The sequence below is a fragment of the Leptopilina boulardi genome, unplaced genomic scaffold, assembly GCF_019393585.1.
Source record: "Leptopilina boulardi isolate dan_hultmark-lab unplaced genomic scaffold, ZJU_Lbou_2.1 LbouV2_150, whole genome shotgun sequence".
Lineage (NCBI taxonomy): Eukaryota > Metazoa > Arthropoda > Insecta > Hymenoptera > Figitidae > Leptopilina > Leptopilina boulardi.
In genome coordinates, this window is record NW_026137697.1 from 2226176 (window position 1) to 2243847 (window position 17672).

The following is a 17672-nucleotide window of genomic DNA, read 5'->3' on the forward strand; positions in this document are numbered from 1 at the left end:
TACAAAACATTTGATTGGTCAGTTTTTATTATTAAATGGAAATGTTAGAAATTCACATTTTTGATTGGTTAGATATTTTTAAGCGGGGAAAAAAAATCAAAGGTAGCGCACTCTAGTGGGAAAAAAGTGGAATTCACATTGACCCGTTTGCAGAACAAGTATCTCTTGCGACAATCAATTGAATTTTCGTCATATATGGTGAATATATTTGAAATGTAGAATTAATGGCGACCTGAAAGATCGTTATGAGGGATTGCAAAACATTTGATTTATTTTAATTAATTAACAAATAGATCTGAGTGTTAGTGATAGTTTTTAAGCTACTGTGTCAAGTATCGTTTATTTAATAAAGGTAAGTTGTTTTTTATTTAATTTAACGAATTCATTCTAAATTAGTGTGAATATCTCATAGGAGCGTTGATTTTTTTTATCTCTTTCTAATGGCTTAAAACTAATCGGTGAATACAATTATTATATATAGTTTGATATTTAATGTTTATTAGTCATATTTTCAATAGATTGATGTTTACATAAAATTTAATACGCAATATGTACGTCATTAGAGTTTATTAATTGTGACGATTCGTGAGATTGATTTTCTTTGTCCAAATTTGCTGTTATCATTGACATACATATCATTGACATATTTGGTATCATCAGCTTTATTTTTGCGGCAATAACATGATTCAGACTTGAAAGGAATTAAAGGCTGATTCTAAATTTTGAAAATTATACAGAAAGAGATGTTTAATCAGTTTTCATTTCTTAAATTATATGTCATCTTTTCAGAGTAACTATATATATATATATATATCCATACATACATACATGTATATATCAGAAATTGTATTTTTCCTCTGATAGGATATTTCCGTAACCTTTGTCAATTCAAAAACAATTTTAGTCGCAATTTCGTATAATTTACGATTTTTTTTTTCTATAGTCATGTAAATTGTAATGATTTATTTTTGTAGGATCTGAAAAATGGAAGAGGATACTGAATACAATAAATTGCCAGTGGAAGATCGTGTTGTTCATAAAGTAATTAAATTTTTTTTTGATATATACTTTTATTTCTTAACAGATATATTAATATTTGTGAATTTTTTTTTCTAGTTATGGAAGGCTCGATTGCATGGTTATGAAGAATGCGCGAAATCATTTCGTTGTATTGATGATGAAAAATCACCGGAATTTAATAAATTTGTGGGTCTTGTTAAAAAATTTATAATTGACAGTAATGCAGCTGCTCAGGAAAAAGGTTTGGAAGCTGTTCTTGCTTTCGTGGAAAATGCTGCAGTCGCTGGAAAGTAAGTATTGAGGATTAAAAAAATAAAAAAAAAAAATTATATGTAAAATCTATTTCTGCTATAATGTAAACTATTCATTTTTTTCAAGGACTGCCGGCGATGTTATGAGTGGTATTGTTTCCAAGTGTATTGCGGCTCCAAAAACAAAAACTAAAGAATTGGCTGTACAATTGACACTTATGTATATTGAAATTGAAAAACAAGAAGCCGTTCAAGAGGAATTACTTAAAGGAACAGAAGCAAAGAATCCTAAAATTGTTGCTGCTTGTCTCTCAACTTTAACACTTTCTCTAAGGTATAATTTTTTTATTTTATTTCTTTTAATATTTTTATTTTTCTATTTTTAAAATCAGAATAAAAAAAAAGGTTAATAATTTATTTTTATAGGGAATTTGGACCTAAAGTTGTGAGTGTCAAACCTTTAATTAAAAAACTTCCCGCATTCTTAGAGGACCGTGATAAAACTGTTCGTGATGAGGGGAAAATTCTTGCCGTTGAAATATATAAGTGAGAAAAAAATTATTTATATTAATTACAAAAATTTGCTTTCTTATTTGAAAACTGTATATAATTATTTTTCAGGTGGATTGGTGCACCTTTGAAACAACAACTGAATACTTTAAAACCAGTGCAATTAACGGAACTTGAGTCCGAATTTCAAAATGTGGGAAACCAAAAGTATATTCCAAATCGGTACTTAAGATCACAGAAACCGAAAGAAACACGTAATATTGTTGATGACGGCACTAATGACGTAGATGGTATTTATAAAAAAAAAAAAAAATTACAAATTACAATCATTAAAATTTGTAATTTAAAATAAAAATTTAAATCTTATAGATGAAAAAGAGATTGATGAAGGTGATTGCGAACAACAAATTGATCCTTACGAACTGTTGGATCCTGTGGATATTATTTCAAAACTTCCGAAAGATTTCTTTGAAAAAGTTGAATCAAAAAAGTGGCAAGAACGTAAAGAAGGTCTCGAAAGTTTGCAAAAGCTCGCAGAGAATCCAAAATTAGAAAATGGCGACTATGGAGATATTGTACGAGTTCTGAAAAAGGTAAATTTAGTTAAAATTTTTAATAATTAATACAAATATCAGTAGTAAAAAAATTTATTTTTTAAAATTTACAGCTTATAGCTAAAGATTCGAACGTGTTAATAGTGACTCTTGCTGGAAAATGTCTCACTGGATTGTCAAATGGCCTTAAAAAACAATTTACTCCCTATGCCCTGTCTTGTTTATCAACAATTCTTGAAAAGTTTCGTGAAAAGAAACAAAATGTTGTTCAAGTACTTCGCGAATGTTCCGATGCAATATTTCTCAGTATTACCATAGATGTAATTTTAGAGGATGTAATTGGTGCTTTAGATAATAAAAATCCTGCTGTAAAGGCTGAGACTGCATCATTTCTTGCACGATGCTTTACAAAAACTCCACCAGCGAGTTTAAATAAAAAACTTTTGAAGGCCTATACAACAGCACTTTTAAAAACACTCAATGAATCTGATCTTTTGGTACGTGATAATTCAGCGGAAGCACTTGGTACGGCAATGAAACTTGTCGGTGAAAAAGCCCTCTTGCCATTTTTACCTGATCTCGATAATTTGAAAATGGCCAAAATTAAGGAATGTGCCGAGAAAGCAGTGATAATTGTAAAAACACAACCGGTGAAAAAGAGTCAACGTCCTGCATCATCGAAAGTTCAATCTCCAGTTAAAAATAAAGAGACAGAAAAGGAAATAGTTAAACCAAAACGACAAATTGCTTCAGCGGCTGTTAAAAAGACGGGAATTAAAAAACCATCCGATTCATCTGCTGTTCCATCAAAGAAAACACAATCAAAATCACAAGCTGAGAGAAATTTAACACCCGAGGAAGTTGATGAAATAGCAACTCAAGTTTTATCGAATGATGTAATTTCTGGACTTGTCGATAGTAATTGGAAAACACGTTTGGCTGCTGTTGAACAACTTGCTGAAATTGTAAAAGCAAACGATTCGGAATTATCAGCTCAAGTTATTGTTCGTACATTGACGAAAAAACCTGGTTTCAAAGATACCAATTTTCAAGTAATCAAACTTCGTATCGAGATTGTGAAACTTCTCGCTGAAAATTATCCATTCTCAACAACTGTCAATGAATATTGCCTAATGGATATAACTGAAAAATTGGGTGATGTGAAAAATAGTTCAATTGCCAGTGAAACATTAACGGCAATTGCAGAAGCAACAAGTTTCGATCAAGTTGCCAATGAAGTTATAACTTTTGCTTTCAATCAAAAAAGTCCAAAAGTTCAACAAGAGAGTCTTATTTGGTTATCGAAAGCATTAACAGAATTTGGTTGTCCAAATAATACGAGTACACTTTTGGATAGTGTAAAGAAAGCCGTTGCTGCTATTAATCCAACTGTGCGTAGTGCGGGAATTAATTTAGTTGGCAATTTATATCTCTATTTGGGAAGAAATCTTTTAAATTATTTTGACAGTGAGAAACCAGCTTTAAAACAGCAAATTGAACAAGAATGTGAAAAACATAGCGGTGAATCACCACCGGCACCAATACGCGGTGCAAAAAGTAAGAAAATTAAATTAATTCAATCGGAGCCAATGGAAGAAGAAATTGAAGAGAAATCAAATGAAAATCAAGATGTTGATCATCAATCGCGCATTGATATTAGTGGCCATATTACCGAGAGTCTATTTAGTGAATTATCTGATAAAAATTGGAAAGTTCGTAACGAAGGTTTACAAAAGATAACAAATATTTTAAATGAAGTGAAATTCATAAAATCATCGATTGGCGATCTTCCACAAATGCTTGCACCGCGATTACTTGATAGCAATAGTAAAATTGCCCAAACAACACTTGGTGTCTGTGAACAATTGGCAACTGCAATGGGTTCACCAATAAAGCAACATATTCGCACACTCTTTCCAGGATTTATTCAATGTCTTGGAGATTCGAAAAATTGGATAAGAACCGCTGCAATTTCTTGCATCAATACTTGGACCGAACAATGTGGATATAAAGAATTTTTTGACGGTGAAATGATTGGCGATGCATTAAAAGCCGGATCACCTGCATTACGTTCAGAATTATGGATTTGGTTATCGCAAGCATTGCCACTTATTCCAATGAAACAAATTCCAAAAGAAGAATTAACAATTTGTTTGCCAATTTTATTTAGTAATTTAGAGGATCGCAATTCGGATGTTAGAAAAAATGCACAGGAATCTGTTTTAGGATTTATGATGCATTTATCATTTGAGGCAATGTCAAGGAATACAGAGAAATTGAAACCTGGTTCAAAATCAGTGGTGTTGACAATTTTAGACAAAGCACGATCAAATTTACCAATTAAACCATTACCAACGAAAAAGCAATCCGATGATAATGCATCACAAAAAACAGTGAAAAGCGGCGGTGCAATGAAAGCATCGAAAGTTGCTGTTAAAACAAAAGCAGGAGCCAGCTCAAAACCAGGTACTGCAAGAAAAAAAGATGAAGAAGTTGATTCTAGTCCATTATTGGCTGTCAATAATTTGAAGCATCAGCGCGTGATTGACGAGCAGAAACTCAAAGTTTTAAAATGGAATTTCACAACTCCAAGGGAAGAATTTGTGGAATTATTAAAGGAACTTATGGCTACTGCTAATGTTAATAAAACATTGTGCGCTAATATGTTTCATGCGGACTTTCGATATCATCTTAAGGCCATCGAATCATTAACAGAGGTATTTAATTACTTTTTTCTCCATTTTTTTTTTCTTTTTTATTCTTGCGAAAAGTATTATTAATGTTTAGAAATAACTGTAATTTTACAAATTTTTACTATTTTAGGATCTTCCGGGAAATAATAAAGCGCTTGTGTCAAATTTGGATTTAATACTCAAATGGTTGACGCTCAGATTTTTCGATACAAATCCCTCAGTATTATTAAAAGGATTGGAATATTTACAAGCGGTATTTAATATTTTGATAGATGATCAGTATCATATGCAAGAGCATGAGGCTGCTTCATTTATTCCTTACCTGATTATTAAGGTAAATATTATAATAATAAAAATTTTAGGAATTGTTTTTATTGTATTTTGTTTTATTTATCACAGATAGGAGATCCAAAGGATGCTGTTCGTAATGGTGTTAGGGCACTGTTTAAACAAATAGCGTTAGTTTATCCTGTTAGCAAATTATTCATGTATACGATGGAGGGCCTAAAGTCCAAAAATGCTAGACAAAGGACAGGTAATTTTCTTCTAATAAAAAAAAAACAAATTTAAAGTTTATTTTGAATATTTTTAAAAATTGACATAAAATTTTATTTTTTAGAGTGCCTCGATCAATTAGGATCTTTAATAGAAAACTATGGAATCTCAGTGTGTCAACCCTCGCCATCAATGGCTTTAAAGGAAGTTGCAAAACAAATAGCAGATCGAGATAATTCAGTTCGAAATGCGGCTTTAAATTGTATAGTTCAAGTGTATTTTCTTGAGGGTGAAAAAGTTTTTAAATTCGTTGGACACATTTCAGAGAAAGATCAATCCTTATTGGATGAAAGAATAAAAAGAGCTGCTAAAAATCGACCTTTGAAATCAAGTTCGTCGACGCAAATTGCCCCACCAAGGGAAAGAGATCCAGTACCACCGATTCCAGTGGTAGAACCAATTGAGGATGATTACGAGGATGACATTGAGGAAGAACAAGAAAATGAAGCCCCTAACGAGAGGTAATTTTTTTTTTTATTAATAGCGAATTTTTCTTTTTATTAGCGTAAATCTTTTTAAATAAAAATTTCAATTTTTGGAAAATTTTAGAATGTTTGTTAGAAACAGTCCTCAACAAATACCAACAAAGCCCTCGGGTCCATTTGGATTGGATATGGAACTTCTTGAAAGAATAGAATCGACTGCTCCGGTAAAATGTCGAAATCCAGTTCTCCTTGAACCAAATCTCGACGATTTGAACGATACTATTCACATTAAATTACAACCAAATCAGTTAGTATAATATTAGTAAATAATAATTTTTTTTTTCAAAAGATTTTATAAATTTGTCAATCGTTTCATATTTTTTCTTTTTTTTTTAGAATAATTCCTATTTCACCTCCAAAACTATTGGATCCAAAATCAGCAAATGTTCAAAATTTGGTGAGGCCAAAAGGCGATGATCTTGATCGTAAAATTGAAGCAATGACGAGTCTTGATCCTCCTGTTGCTATTCAGGCAATGAATAATATGGAAACTGTAAGTTTTATATAATTTCTTTTTTTTTTTAATTTTACTTATAAAAATTGTATTAATTTTTTTTTTCAAATCTTCAGTTCTTGAAGTCACATCAATTTATGGCCATGCAGACAAAGGAGGACAAATTTATGAGTGCTGTAAATTTACAATTGAAACTTTTGCAAACATATTCGTTAAACACAGATCGCAGTACTGATATTTCAAAAGCATTTAGAACTTGTTTTATGGTCATTTTAGCTGTAAGTACATATTTCAATTGCCTTCTTTCATTATTTTCAGATTTTTATTTATTTTTTTTTTTATTGACTTGTAATGTTTAATGTTTTCTATTTTTAGTTTTATGAATCGGGCTTTCTTGGAAAAAATGTACCAACAAATCATTTGAAAGAATTAGTTCATCAAATGATCACATTATTGGCAGAAAATAAACTCGATCAATTAAATGAAGCTGAGGCTTATAATCGTGTGATAAATAATGTTGTTATTAAAACAATTGACAATTCTAATCACACTACAATTTTATGGTACGTAAAATATTTTCTATTATTTAAATAAAAAATTTGAGTTTTTTAATTTTTTCTAATTTTTTCAGTGTACTTGTGAAATTATTACATGATTGCACGGAATCGGATTCTCTACCAAAATATGAGGAATTAGTTATGAAATGTTTGTGGAAAATTGTGAAAACAATTCCAAATTGGGCAAGTGAATTAGATTACGACGCTATTCTTCTTGAAATCCATAATTTCTTTAAAGTAAGTTATTTTTTGTGACTCGAAATTTTTTTTCTGTATTTGTATTTAATTATTTTTTAATTTTAATTTTAGGATTATCCATCCACTTGGTGGAAGAAGAGAGAATCAGATACGCCATTGAGAACAATAAAAACAATTCTACATAGTATGACAAGGATTAAGGGAAACAGTATTTTAAATCATTTATCTCAAATTAATAATACGAAAGAGTCCGAACTACATTCCTATCTATTAAGACTTATCACGGTTAGTACATCTAAAACTTTAACTAAAAAGTAATAATTAGATTATTTAGCCATTATAATGGAACGCCGTTTTACATGATAGACAAGCATGAATGAAATTTCTATAAGAAATCATTTAAAAAAAAAAAAAGAAATATCAGTTTCGACACTTTTTTTTAAACTATTTTTTTGTACCATTTTATTTTCAATAAAACATTTATTTTCATCAGTAACATTTCTAATTCATCTAACACTTAAATTGATAATTTATAGTTAGAATTTTAGTTGTTAATAGTTAATAATAAAATTAGTTATATAATTATTGTTTTAGTATTAGTTATATTAATATTATAACTGAATAATAAACATTAATAATTATCATATAATTAATATTATACAGGGTGTGTCTAAAAACGACTCTGAAATATTATATTATTGTTATTAGTTTTCAAAAAGTGAACTTTTTTTTCGAACATTCTGTGTTTTATTAATTATATTTTGTAGTTTTTAAATTTTAAAAAAAGGGATGAAGTTATTGCATATTTGTGATATTATTGGGAGAAAAAAAAAGTAAAATCTAGTTTTCTGACTCCCTCCTTGTTCCGAATCCTATCCTTATAATACACTAATAATCTTCTCAGACACTCAAACCGGATGAGATGAATGCAGCATCGCGAAATAATGTTAAACCAGGCAATCAAGTAAAATCTCAAAAGCACCTTTGTAAATACACGCACCAGCAGCTTTCTGAAATTTTTAAGAAGATTGGATCTAAAACTCAAACACAAGAGGTAAATATTTTTTTTTCTAATTTTGTTTTTAATATTTAAAAAAAAAAGTTACCATTTTATAGAATATTTCAATTAATTAAAGCTCATATAATACAATTAATAATAAATAAACTTAAGTTATCTGATTAATTTTAGGGTTTAACACAGTTATACGACTTTAAACTACAGCATCCTGAGGCAGATGTACAGCCTTTTCTAATAAAATCACATCAATTCTTTCAAGATTTTATAGAGCAGGGACTCAAAAATATTGATCAAGCTAGAAAAAGTCAAAATCATGTTTCTCAAATTAATAAACAATATATAGCAGGTAAAAATAAAAAGATCCTTTCAGTTAAACTATAAAGAAATCGAATTATTTTAAAATTTATTAAATAAGAATTATTTATATTAAACTAAAAAAAATATTTCTTTTTTAGAAGCTGCACACGTTGCCGATGTTATTCCAGACTCGAGACACCTTATCGACCCATTGGATAGACTTAAAAAGTTACGCAACTTGGAAGCCCAATGTCGAAAGGATCTTTCAAAGCCATCAGACTAGTGATTAATGCACTTATGTACTCTTAATTATCACTATAAGTGAGTGTTAGCGTGTTTATTTTTAAGTTTCTTCCCAGTAATAATTATTTACTGCTGATATATGATATTTGACAAAACTCTAAAAAAAAAAAAATTATTAATTAATTAATTTTTAAATAATGAGATTTAATTGTTTTAGACACGTCGTTAGAATTGTCTTTCGACTCAAAACGAGATTATTGCTAGGTGCTTAGAATTTTTTTACTCTTGTTTCGTCCAATAAAATAAATAACTTTGTTTTTTATTATATATACAATTTTTGATTTCCAAACTGTGAGTTCAGTTTTAAACTTTTTAGAAAAAAGAATAGAATTTCGATTTTATTGAATTAAATTTTTAATTTATGTATTAAATTTCAATTATTGAACATATTTGTTTCAATTTTATAATTATGAATGTTAATTTTGATTTTAATTGAATAATACAAGACTCGGATCTTATTGATGCTTTAATTTATTTTAAATTACAGGAAATATTAAGTTGTACACAATTTCATATTTACAGAAAATTTTTTCTAGCTTTTTTTTTCAAGGGGAAGTTCCTAGAAGTCTCACAAGGTACGCGATTTCAAGCAAAAAATCGAAGTTATTCGATATTTTGAATTGAAATAAAACAGGGCGTGAAGCTTTAAAATATAATATATATTTTTTTTTTCACTCTGCAAGGATATTTTTTTGTTTGTTCAATCGATCACGATCTTTGTTCGATTGAAAAATTAATTGCGCCATTGCATACTATATTTTTGAACTAGAGTCTGAATTTAGTATGGCTCACAATCATATATCACTTTGATATTGCACGTCTCACTATTACTGTCTTCAGTTTTTTTTTTTTTTTATTTATTTATTTACTTTTTGAAAATATTTAATTAATCTGGTGTATGTGGTGGTTCTCTGCTAAAATATGGAGCCGTGTCACGAACTAACAATGTATGACACACCATACAAACTCGAGATGGTCTTCGTTTTGGTCCACTGAGAACTTGATGTTTCAGACAAGATTGACAAAATATATGACCGCAATGTCTACAATGTACCTGTAAATTAGATTTTTTTTTTAAATATTTTTTTTTCTCTTCTTTTTCAGAATATATAGAGTGATTTGAGAATCTGGAAAGACATTTTATTTAAAGAAGACAAAAAATACCTTTTTCTTGGTGCCCGAAAAAGCTACATGACAACTTGGACATTCTTCGACATCTTCATCGTGTTGCCATCTAACTTCAATGTTTCCTTCTCTAATCTTTTCCAATTGAATCTGTAAGTATTAAACCATTTTTTTAAAAATTTTATTCCTTTAAAAAGAATGTTTTTTTAAACAATATTTATTTTTCAAAAAAAATATTACCTGAAGAGATTGAGAAAGTCGAACAAAATCCTTTTGTACTTCCTCGCTGGTATCTAAATCTTGTTGAAGACTTGACAACCTTTGACGAAGTTCATTAACAGTGGAATCAACTTTTTCTTTTTCTTTCAATAATTCATCCAATCGTTTTTCTACTTGATCTACTCTTTGTACTTTCTCAGCGCTTGATTCACATTCTCTACTACATGTTTCAAGCTGAGTTCTAAAAAAAATTATTTTCATTTTTTTATAATTAAATAATAATTAAATTCAAAAGAATTTTATCTATATAGAAACAAAAAAATTTTAAACTTACTTAAGTTCCATGTTTTCACTTAAAAGTACAGCTTCCTGTTGTTCTTTGAGACGATTATCTTGGTCCATTTGTTCGTGTAATAAATTAACTTCACATCTTAAAGTCTCTTCATTCTCATGCGCTACTTCTTGTGCAACTTTTGCGACAATTAATTCTTCACGAATCCTCAATAAACTTACGTGTAATTCCTCAACACTGTTTGGCATATTAATATTCTCATTTTGCAACGCCTGTGAATGTTTGCTATGCTTTCCCGTTAGATACTCGTTTCGTTTCTGCAAACTATTTTCATACATTAAAAAAAAAAAATTATCTAAAAAAGAAATTAAAAAATATTTTCTTACTCATCAAGATGTTTTTGAACTTCTTCTCTGCCAACGACAAGTTTTGACAATTCTTTTTTAACTGTTTCAAATGTTTGATTATAGGCTTGCTTCAATTCATTTAAAGCTTGCTGAGAAATATTTAATCGCGAGGTAAGTTCTTCCATTTTGATTTTATGCTCCTCTTTTTTTTCATTCCATTTTTCCTCCATTCCCTTACGAAATTCAACTTCCTTGAATAAATCATCTTTTTGCGATTGTAATAAACGATTTGACTCTTGTAATTGTTTATCAAAATTTTTAGCATCCTCTTGCATTCTCACTAATTGTGCTTCATAATTAACACACATATTACAAACTGATTCAGATGAACCCATTGTAGAATCAAATGCTGGTTTTAAAATTGGTGTTTCTTTACATTTTTGTAATTCCTCATCGGTTGCTCGTAATTTTTCTTTTAACGCTTTAATTTCTTCTTCCAATGGTCCCACCAAAGAACGTAATACTTCCGCGTCTTCTTGAGCCTGATATGTAATTTTATTCTTTAATTGAAAATAACTAAACAAATATTTATTTAAGTAGCTAAACATTATATATAAATGTATTTATATATTAGTGATTAGATAAGTACTAATAGTATTTTTTAGAAATTCAATTTTCCTAGAATATAAAGCGTGATAAAAAAAAAACAACGAAAATTGTTAGTATACAACGTAAAAAATAAAAATTGCGATTTCACATGTTTACGTACATATTTGTTTACCTTCCGCATGCTTTCCTCTAAATTATCAGAACCTAAAGATAAATTATCAGCGCCCAATTGTGAGACGACTTTTCTAGCTAAAGTTTTCGTTACAGTGGACAATGATATCGGACCATCGATTGGTGGATCACGTGGTATTTGCATTCGTAATGAAGAATTTTCTTCTTCCAGTCTTAAAATTGCTGATTTCAATTTACGAACTTCGTTATCTAATTGCTTACAAGATGATGATGATTCCTCAACAGTTTCATTAATTACTTGCTGTAATGAAGCTATTTCTTCCTGTGCCTTACGTTTTTCAAAAAGAATGTCATTTTGAGTTTTTAAATCAACAACAATCAATTGACTTTTAACGTCATCCAATTCATTTTTTAATTTTGTATTCTCCTTTTGCATTGTATGATATTCTTCTTGTTTTTGTTTCAATTCCTCTGCAGAAAAATTATTCACGCAATAATATTTATTTTTTTTTTCATTAATAAATTCATTTATTACAACAAAAAAAAAACTGATATTTCTTTCTTAATTTGATATTTAGAAATGATGAAATTCTTTAAATATAAAATAATTTTACTCCAAAAATTAAAATATAAATTATTGATGACAATGCAAATTAATGATCAGTGACAAGTTTAGTTCTTTGTATTCACATTTAATTGTGTAATTAAATTAAAGAAATATAAATTAAAATTCATTTGGAAACAAACCTTCTTTTTGAAGAAATAATTCTTTCATTTTTGCTCTTTGAATATTGAACTGTTCCTGCATATGTTTGCTTTCTGTCTCTAAGTTTTGCAACTTGGTTTGCACTCCATCTATGATAAATTATAAATAAATTGATTGCATTTTCAATTTACATTTTTATGAATTGATGACTAAGAATAAAAGTCGATTAGCATTATTTATACAGGATGAATTTAATTTGTTCTTGAATTGTCTTTTAGGGTATTAAAAAATTGAATAATGAAATTAGACGTATACCTATTGTCATTTAGTTTCTATTTACCTGTTTTATTTTCTCCTTGAATCCCTTGACTTTCCTCGGAACTGTTATCCATAATTGTTTATTTTTTGTTTAAAATTTTAACTGAGGCTAGATTTCCTTGAATTACACTTAAAGTTATTACCACGGTTGTTACCGTCTACCTACAATAAAGTCAATGGATCGGGGGGATTGAGGGGGGAAACCGACAATTTTCGATGCCAGCGCCGCATCACAACCTGATATAGTAATTATTAGAAAAGTGTTATCAACAGTTGATTTGTTGGATAAGAGCCATCTATGTTAGTAAACATTAAACTACAATGACAGTTCGTCAGATGACAATCATAATATTTATTATTTCATGACTGTTTAATGATCACACCGGTCCAGAAATAAGTTTATTTTATAAATAAATAATTAAATAATTTTATAATTAAAGTGTTTAAAAAATGAATTATAATTTAATTTTTTGATAAATTCTTGCAAAATATAGAAGTGTGTCAAAAGTCTGACAGAAGAAAATTTCTATATCTACTGAATAGAAAAATTAGTAAATTTTTTTGATTGTGAAGACTCATTTATTAAGATGAGCGTAGTAATAAAAAATGAAGTAATAGTAAAAGAAGAAGAAGAAGAGAGTGCAACGTTTAGCAAAAAGAGAAATGAAAAGGAAAAACACGAATATGAACAAAGACAATTACAAAATATGGAACTAAAAAGAAAAGCTATGATGTTAAAAGATTGTTTAAACAAAAAGCAAAAAAAAGAAAATTTAATGACCAAAGTCGACAATGCTTTAAAATTTGCAAAAAAAGCCTACGAGGAACTTTTAGATATCAAAAAGGTATTTAATTATTTAATAATAAATTGTTTTTTTTAAAGATTTAAATATCATTTATTTTAATTTTTAATATATTTAAGTTTCTGATAGAGTCAAATTATAAAGAACAATCCCATCAATATGAGAATATGGAAAATTCTGCTTTATTAGAAGATCAAAGTAGTGAAGATGAAATGCAACATATTTCAAATTCTTCACAAAATGAATTTGATTATATAAATTATTTCGCTTTTTGTGAAGTAGAAGGTGGTAGATCACCTTCAAGTGATGTTTTTTTAAAAGAAGATAAAATTTTACCCGAAGATTTATGGATGATGCAAAATAAGGCTGAAAATTTTGATAATAAAATGGTATTTTAATATTATATATATTTTTACTTAATTTGAATAAAAATAATAACACTTTGATTTACATTTTACAGATCATTGAATTAGTTAAAAATAGTGGAGTGTTTATTAATAAATTGAATTTAAAACGAATTCTTTCACGAGCTCAAAGTCAAAATGTATTAGCCAGAGGAATTATGTGTGAATTATTTACACCTGAAGCGCTAAGAAAATCATCACTAGATGGAAAAGCATCAGATACAGAAGATAAAAAGAGGCCACGTCTTCCAACAATTGCTGTGGAAGTTATGCTTCGTATGTATTCATGATATGAATAAATAAATATAATATATTATATTTATATTAATAAATAAAAAATTAATTTATTTAAACTAAATACAATTTTTTTTCCAGAATTTGTTCGTTCACATGCACAAACATATAATTGGAAATTGACATCGGATATAAACATTAGAAACAGTTTACGTGACAAATTAAAGGAATTAAGAAGAAAAATAAGACAGGCAAATTAAAACAATGTCTTTTTAATTGAAATATTTTTTATTAAATTTTCCTCATTATATGTAAATAATTTTCACTTTTTTTCATTGTATGTAGTTTAACAGATTAACGAAATAAATTATCTAATTATCTACTTATTAAATTATCTAATTGTATTTTTTTTTTTGAATGACAATTATTAAATATCTTTTAATTGATATTCATAATGCATTTGTTTTTCCCTCACTTTTCGCCATTTTTATTTTCGTCATAACAGGAAATTACTAAACAAAGATGTTAATGTTTTAAAAATTTACATATACGCAATTTATTTATATAGTTGTCCTTTGTTTAAATAAATAAAATAATATTTTACAAGAAAAAAACATTTTTAAAAAATTAATTGTGGAAAATTTGATATATGAAGTTCCGGTTGTATTTGCGCTTATAACCTATATTCAAGACATGACAGGTAATTATACTGCTTTTTTTATGCTTTCAAAGAAAATGTGATTAAAATCAATTTATTCTAGTGGCTATTGCATAATTATGTACGTTCAAAGGCTAAAAAAGATAAGAAACATATAACCAAAGGGAAATATTAATTAAAAATATATAACAATGGCAGATAACAATACAAACAATGAAACCCCTCTCAGAGAACAACTTGTAAGTACTTTTTTTAAATATCATTCAAGTTAAATTTTAATTATAAATAAGCCCTTGTTTTATAATTTCTTTAACGTACATTCATGAATTTATTATATACATAATTTATTTTAATTATTATTAACATAACCTTTACAAAGTTCTATAACCTTTGAACTTGGCAAAAATTTGAAAGTTTATTTTTAGAAACAGAAATTTTATTTTTATTTATTATTAGTTTCTAAATTTGTTTCTTTATATGTGTATTAAATAAAATAATGATATAAAATAAATGACTAAACATTTTTTTATAGATAAATACAGCAGTAAAATTTCTGCAGAATCCAAAAGTAACAGCTAGTCCATTAAGTCAAAAGCAAGATTTTTTAAAAAGAAAAGGTCTCACTGATATGGAAATTCAAAGAGCTTGTGATTTGGCAAATTTATCGCAAAAATCAACAAATCAAAATGAATACGCTGCTGTGACGATACAACAACCTCCAGGACAATTATATCCATATTATCATCATCATTCATTTCAACCTAATTTATTTTTTAAAGTGAAAGAATTTTTTAATTTAGCTGCTTTAATTGGTGCCACTACTTATTGCGTTTATTGGTTTTATAAGGTAAAAATGTACAAATTTTTTTATTTACAAATTGTTAATAATTTATTTGAAATTGAAAACTTCTTCTTTTTTTTTAGAAATTCATTGCACCTTTGTTGTTCGGACGTAAAAAACCTGATCCTCCAAAAGACTCGGTGAAGGAATTAGATCAAACAATTCAACGTTCCATGAGAGAAGTTAAAGAATCTCTTTCAAAAGTCGAGGTCGATGTTCAAAATTTGGCAAAAAGTCATTCAGTCGATCCAACGATTCCTCAGCTGGTGCAAGAATTAAAACAGGATTTAGCTAGTTTAAAATCGTTACTTCTCTCCAAGTAAATATAAAGATTTGTTTTTTAAAATATTTTCATTTTTCTCTAAACTAATTATTAATTAAATTTTCCGAATTTAATTTTTCATTTTCTTTTATTATCGTACAATTTCATATGATGATGTATTACAGCATGTTTGTAAAAGTGACAATCGTATTATTTCTATTGCAATTGAAAATGAGTTGCTCAGACATCATTCAAAGATTTTTCAATTCTTTCTCGTTGGCTTATATTAATTACTTAAATTTCAAATTTTAAAATCACTGACAATGTTTCTTTAAATCACAACCATATTAGTCAATATATCAAAAAAATGTATCTTATTATCAAAAAAAAAAAATATATATATTCAGAAGATTTTCCTTTTATACTTATTTTTAATTTTTTTCAGAAAACAATTTCCAAGTGCACCGCCTTCAATTCCTGCTTGGCAATTGCATACTGCAAATCAAAGTCAAGAAAAATCTGCAGAACGTGAAGACGATGCTGGTAGCGGAAGCAGTACTAATAACTCGGACAGTTCTTTGGAAATGATTCGAGAAGATCCACCCAAAGAATAAAATAAACAATAAACATTTTGGCTTCCAGTTTTGTTTTGTTTTTCTAATTACATCAGAAACACTGCCAGTGCGAAACACAAAGAAAATTCTATGTTTATTTCGGTGTTATTATTATTAAACTCAGATAAATTGTATATTTCCAATTAAACACCGAAATATTATTATTATTATATATATATATATAAGAATTTCAATATACATTAAAATCAAATGTACATACAAAACAGTGGCAGTACAAAATCAAGACCCGTAAATTGCGTGTGTTTTTTTTTTATTATTTTTATTTTAGAAAATAAACTAAGTGTTTTCTTTTTCTTACGTACCTAATAAAAAGTTTTTCTTGTTTTTTCTCTGTACATACACAATAATATCAAGTTACTTTGTTCTCTCTCCTTAAACAATTTTCAAATCAAAAATTAAAACTAAAGTAAAGCTCATTTGAAATAATCATACGCTATAAATCTCGGAAATATCAACTCTAATCATTGTGGTTTTATATTTAAAAAAAAAAAGAATAAAAAAAAATTTCCAACAGTTCAATCCTGCGGATATCTTGCTACTTTAGTTTAACGTTTTTATGTTTTATTATCATATTTTTTTTTTATTGATCATAATTAACTTCGATATCTATATATGTATAATATATATTTATAGCGCCCACTTAATATAATTCTACTTAGGACCCAATCATTCTCATCAAACATTCTCGACACATTACAAATACTCACTGATTTCTAATATGTACAAATCTCACAAAAATTCTTTGTCACACATAACTCATTAGACAAGCAAATACAGTACACAGCGATGTACTTGGTGATTTTTTTATTGAAATTGCTTTTTTCCTTTCAAACACTTTCTGTTGTTTTTTTTTTTTTTTAAATTGACCACCTGATTATTTTTATTTAAAAAAAAAATGGTTTTCTGTTACTATAAATCTTTGACAAAAGTGAATTCCGTCGTTTCGCAAGGGTCACTAATACTCTTTGTTAGATTATAATAATAAAGCGAGACAAATCACCTCACTGATACAGTGAGGCAATAAAGTCCATTTTAAATGACTTAGTACTAGGCCTGAGCAAACACTTTCGGCGTTTTAATACCTCTTAAACAGAAGTATCACGAATTATTAAAATAAAAAAAAAAGAATATCAACACAATTAATAAGGATTCATTGTTAGAAAATTAACTCACTACTTTCAATGAGTTACAT

General features: G+C 27.9%; 4 protein-coding genes across 5 annotated transcripts; 3 read left to right on the forward strand and 1 right to left on the reverse strand.

Moving 5' to 3' along the window:
* The first annotated feature begins 182 nt into the window (after positions 1 to 182).
* On the forward strand, positions 183 to 9162 carry LOC127276626 (protein mini spindles). The gene is made up of 20 exons (XM_051297204.1): positions 183 to 352; positions 975 to 1041; positions 1117 to 1310; positions 1399 to 1605; positions 1698 to 1817; positions 1893 to 2071; positions 2151 to 2374; positions 2449 to 5052; positions 5159 to 5362; positions 5428 to 5563; positions 5648 to 6044; positions 6133 to 6315; positions 6405 to 6561; positions 6639 to 6800; positions 6898 to 7085; positions 7154 to 7316; positions 7389 to 7562; positions 8182 to 8331; positions 8467 to 8641; positions 8751 to 9162. Exons 2-20 carry the CDS (start codon positions 985 to 987, stop codon positions 8873 to 8875), a joined length of 5799 nt encoding a protein of 1932 aa, XP_051153161.1. The 5' UTR covers positions 183 to 352; positions 975 to 984; the 3' UTR covers positions 8876 to 9162.
* Positions 9163 to 9343: 181 nt separating this feature from the next.
* Positions 9344 to 12832, reverse strand: LOC127276627 (rab GTPase-binding effector protein 1). Of its 2 annotated transcripts, none has more exons than XM_051297206.1 (8): positions 12666 to 12832; positions 12367 to 12474; positions 11660 to 12090; positions 10918 to 11420; positions 10574 to 10855; positions 10261 to 10480; positions 10060 to 10170; positions 9344 to 9949 (listed from the first exon to the last, which is right to left on the reverse strand). In XM_051297206.1, exons 1-8 carry the CDS (start codon positions 12715 to 12717, stop codon positions 9782 to 9784), a joined length of 1875 nt encoding a protein of 624 aa, XP_051153163.1. In that variant the 5' UTR covers positions 12718 to 12832; the 3' UTR covers positions 9344 to 9781. The 2 variants fall into 2 exon arrangements, with proteins under 2 accessions (XP_051153163.1, XP_051153162.1); XM_051297205.1 differs by having other exon boundaries at positions 11648 to 12090; positions 12666 to 12831.
* Positions 12833 to 12999: 167 nt separating this feature from the next.
* LOC127276629 (uncharacterized) lies at positions 13000 to 14475 on the forward strand. The gene is made up of 4 exons (XM_051297207.1): positions 13000 to 13488; positions 13566 to 13835; positions 13907 to 14126; positions 14226 to 14475. Exons 1-4 carry the CDS (start codon positions 13231 to 13233, stop codon positions 14342 to 14344), a joined length of 867 nt encoding a protein of 288 aa, XP_051153164.1. The 5' UTR covers positions 13000 to 13230; the 3' UTR covers positions 14345 to 14475.
* A 162-nt stretch (positions 14476 to 14637) lies between these two features.
* On the forward strand, positions 14638 to 16815 carry LOC127276630 (peroxisomal membrane protein PEX14). Its single transcript, XM_051297208.1, has 5 exons — positions 14638 to 14784; positions 14846 to 14981; positions 15275 to 15589; positions 15667 to 15902; positions 16291 to 16815. Exons 2-5 carry the CDS (start codon positions 14934 to 14936, stop codon positions 16457 to 16459), a joined length of 768 nt encoding a protein of 255 aa, XP_051153165.1. The 5' UTR covers positions 14638 to 14784; positions 14846 to 14933; the 3' UTR covers positions 16460 to 16815.
* Positions 16816 to 17672: the final 857 nt, after the last annotated feature.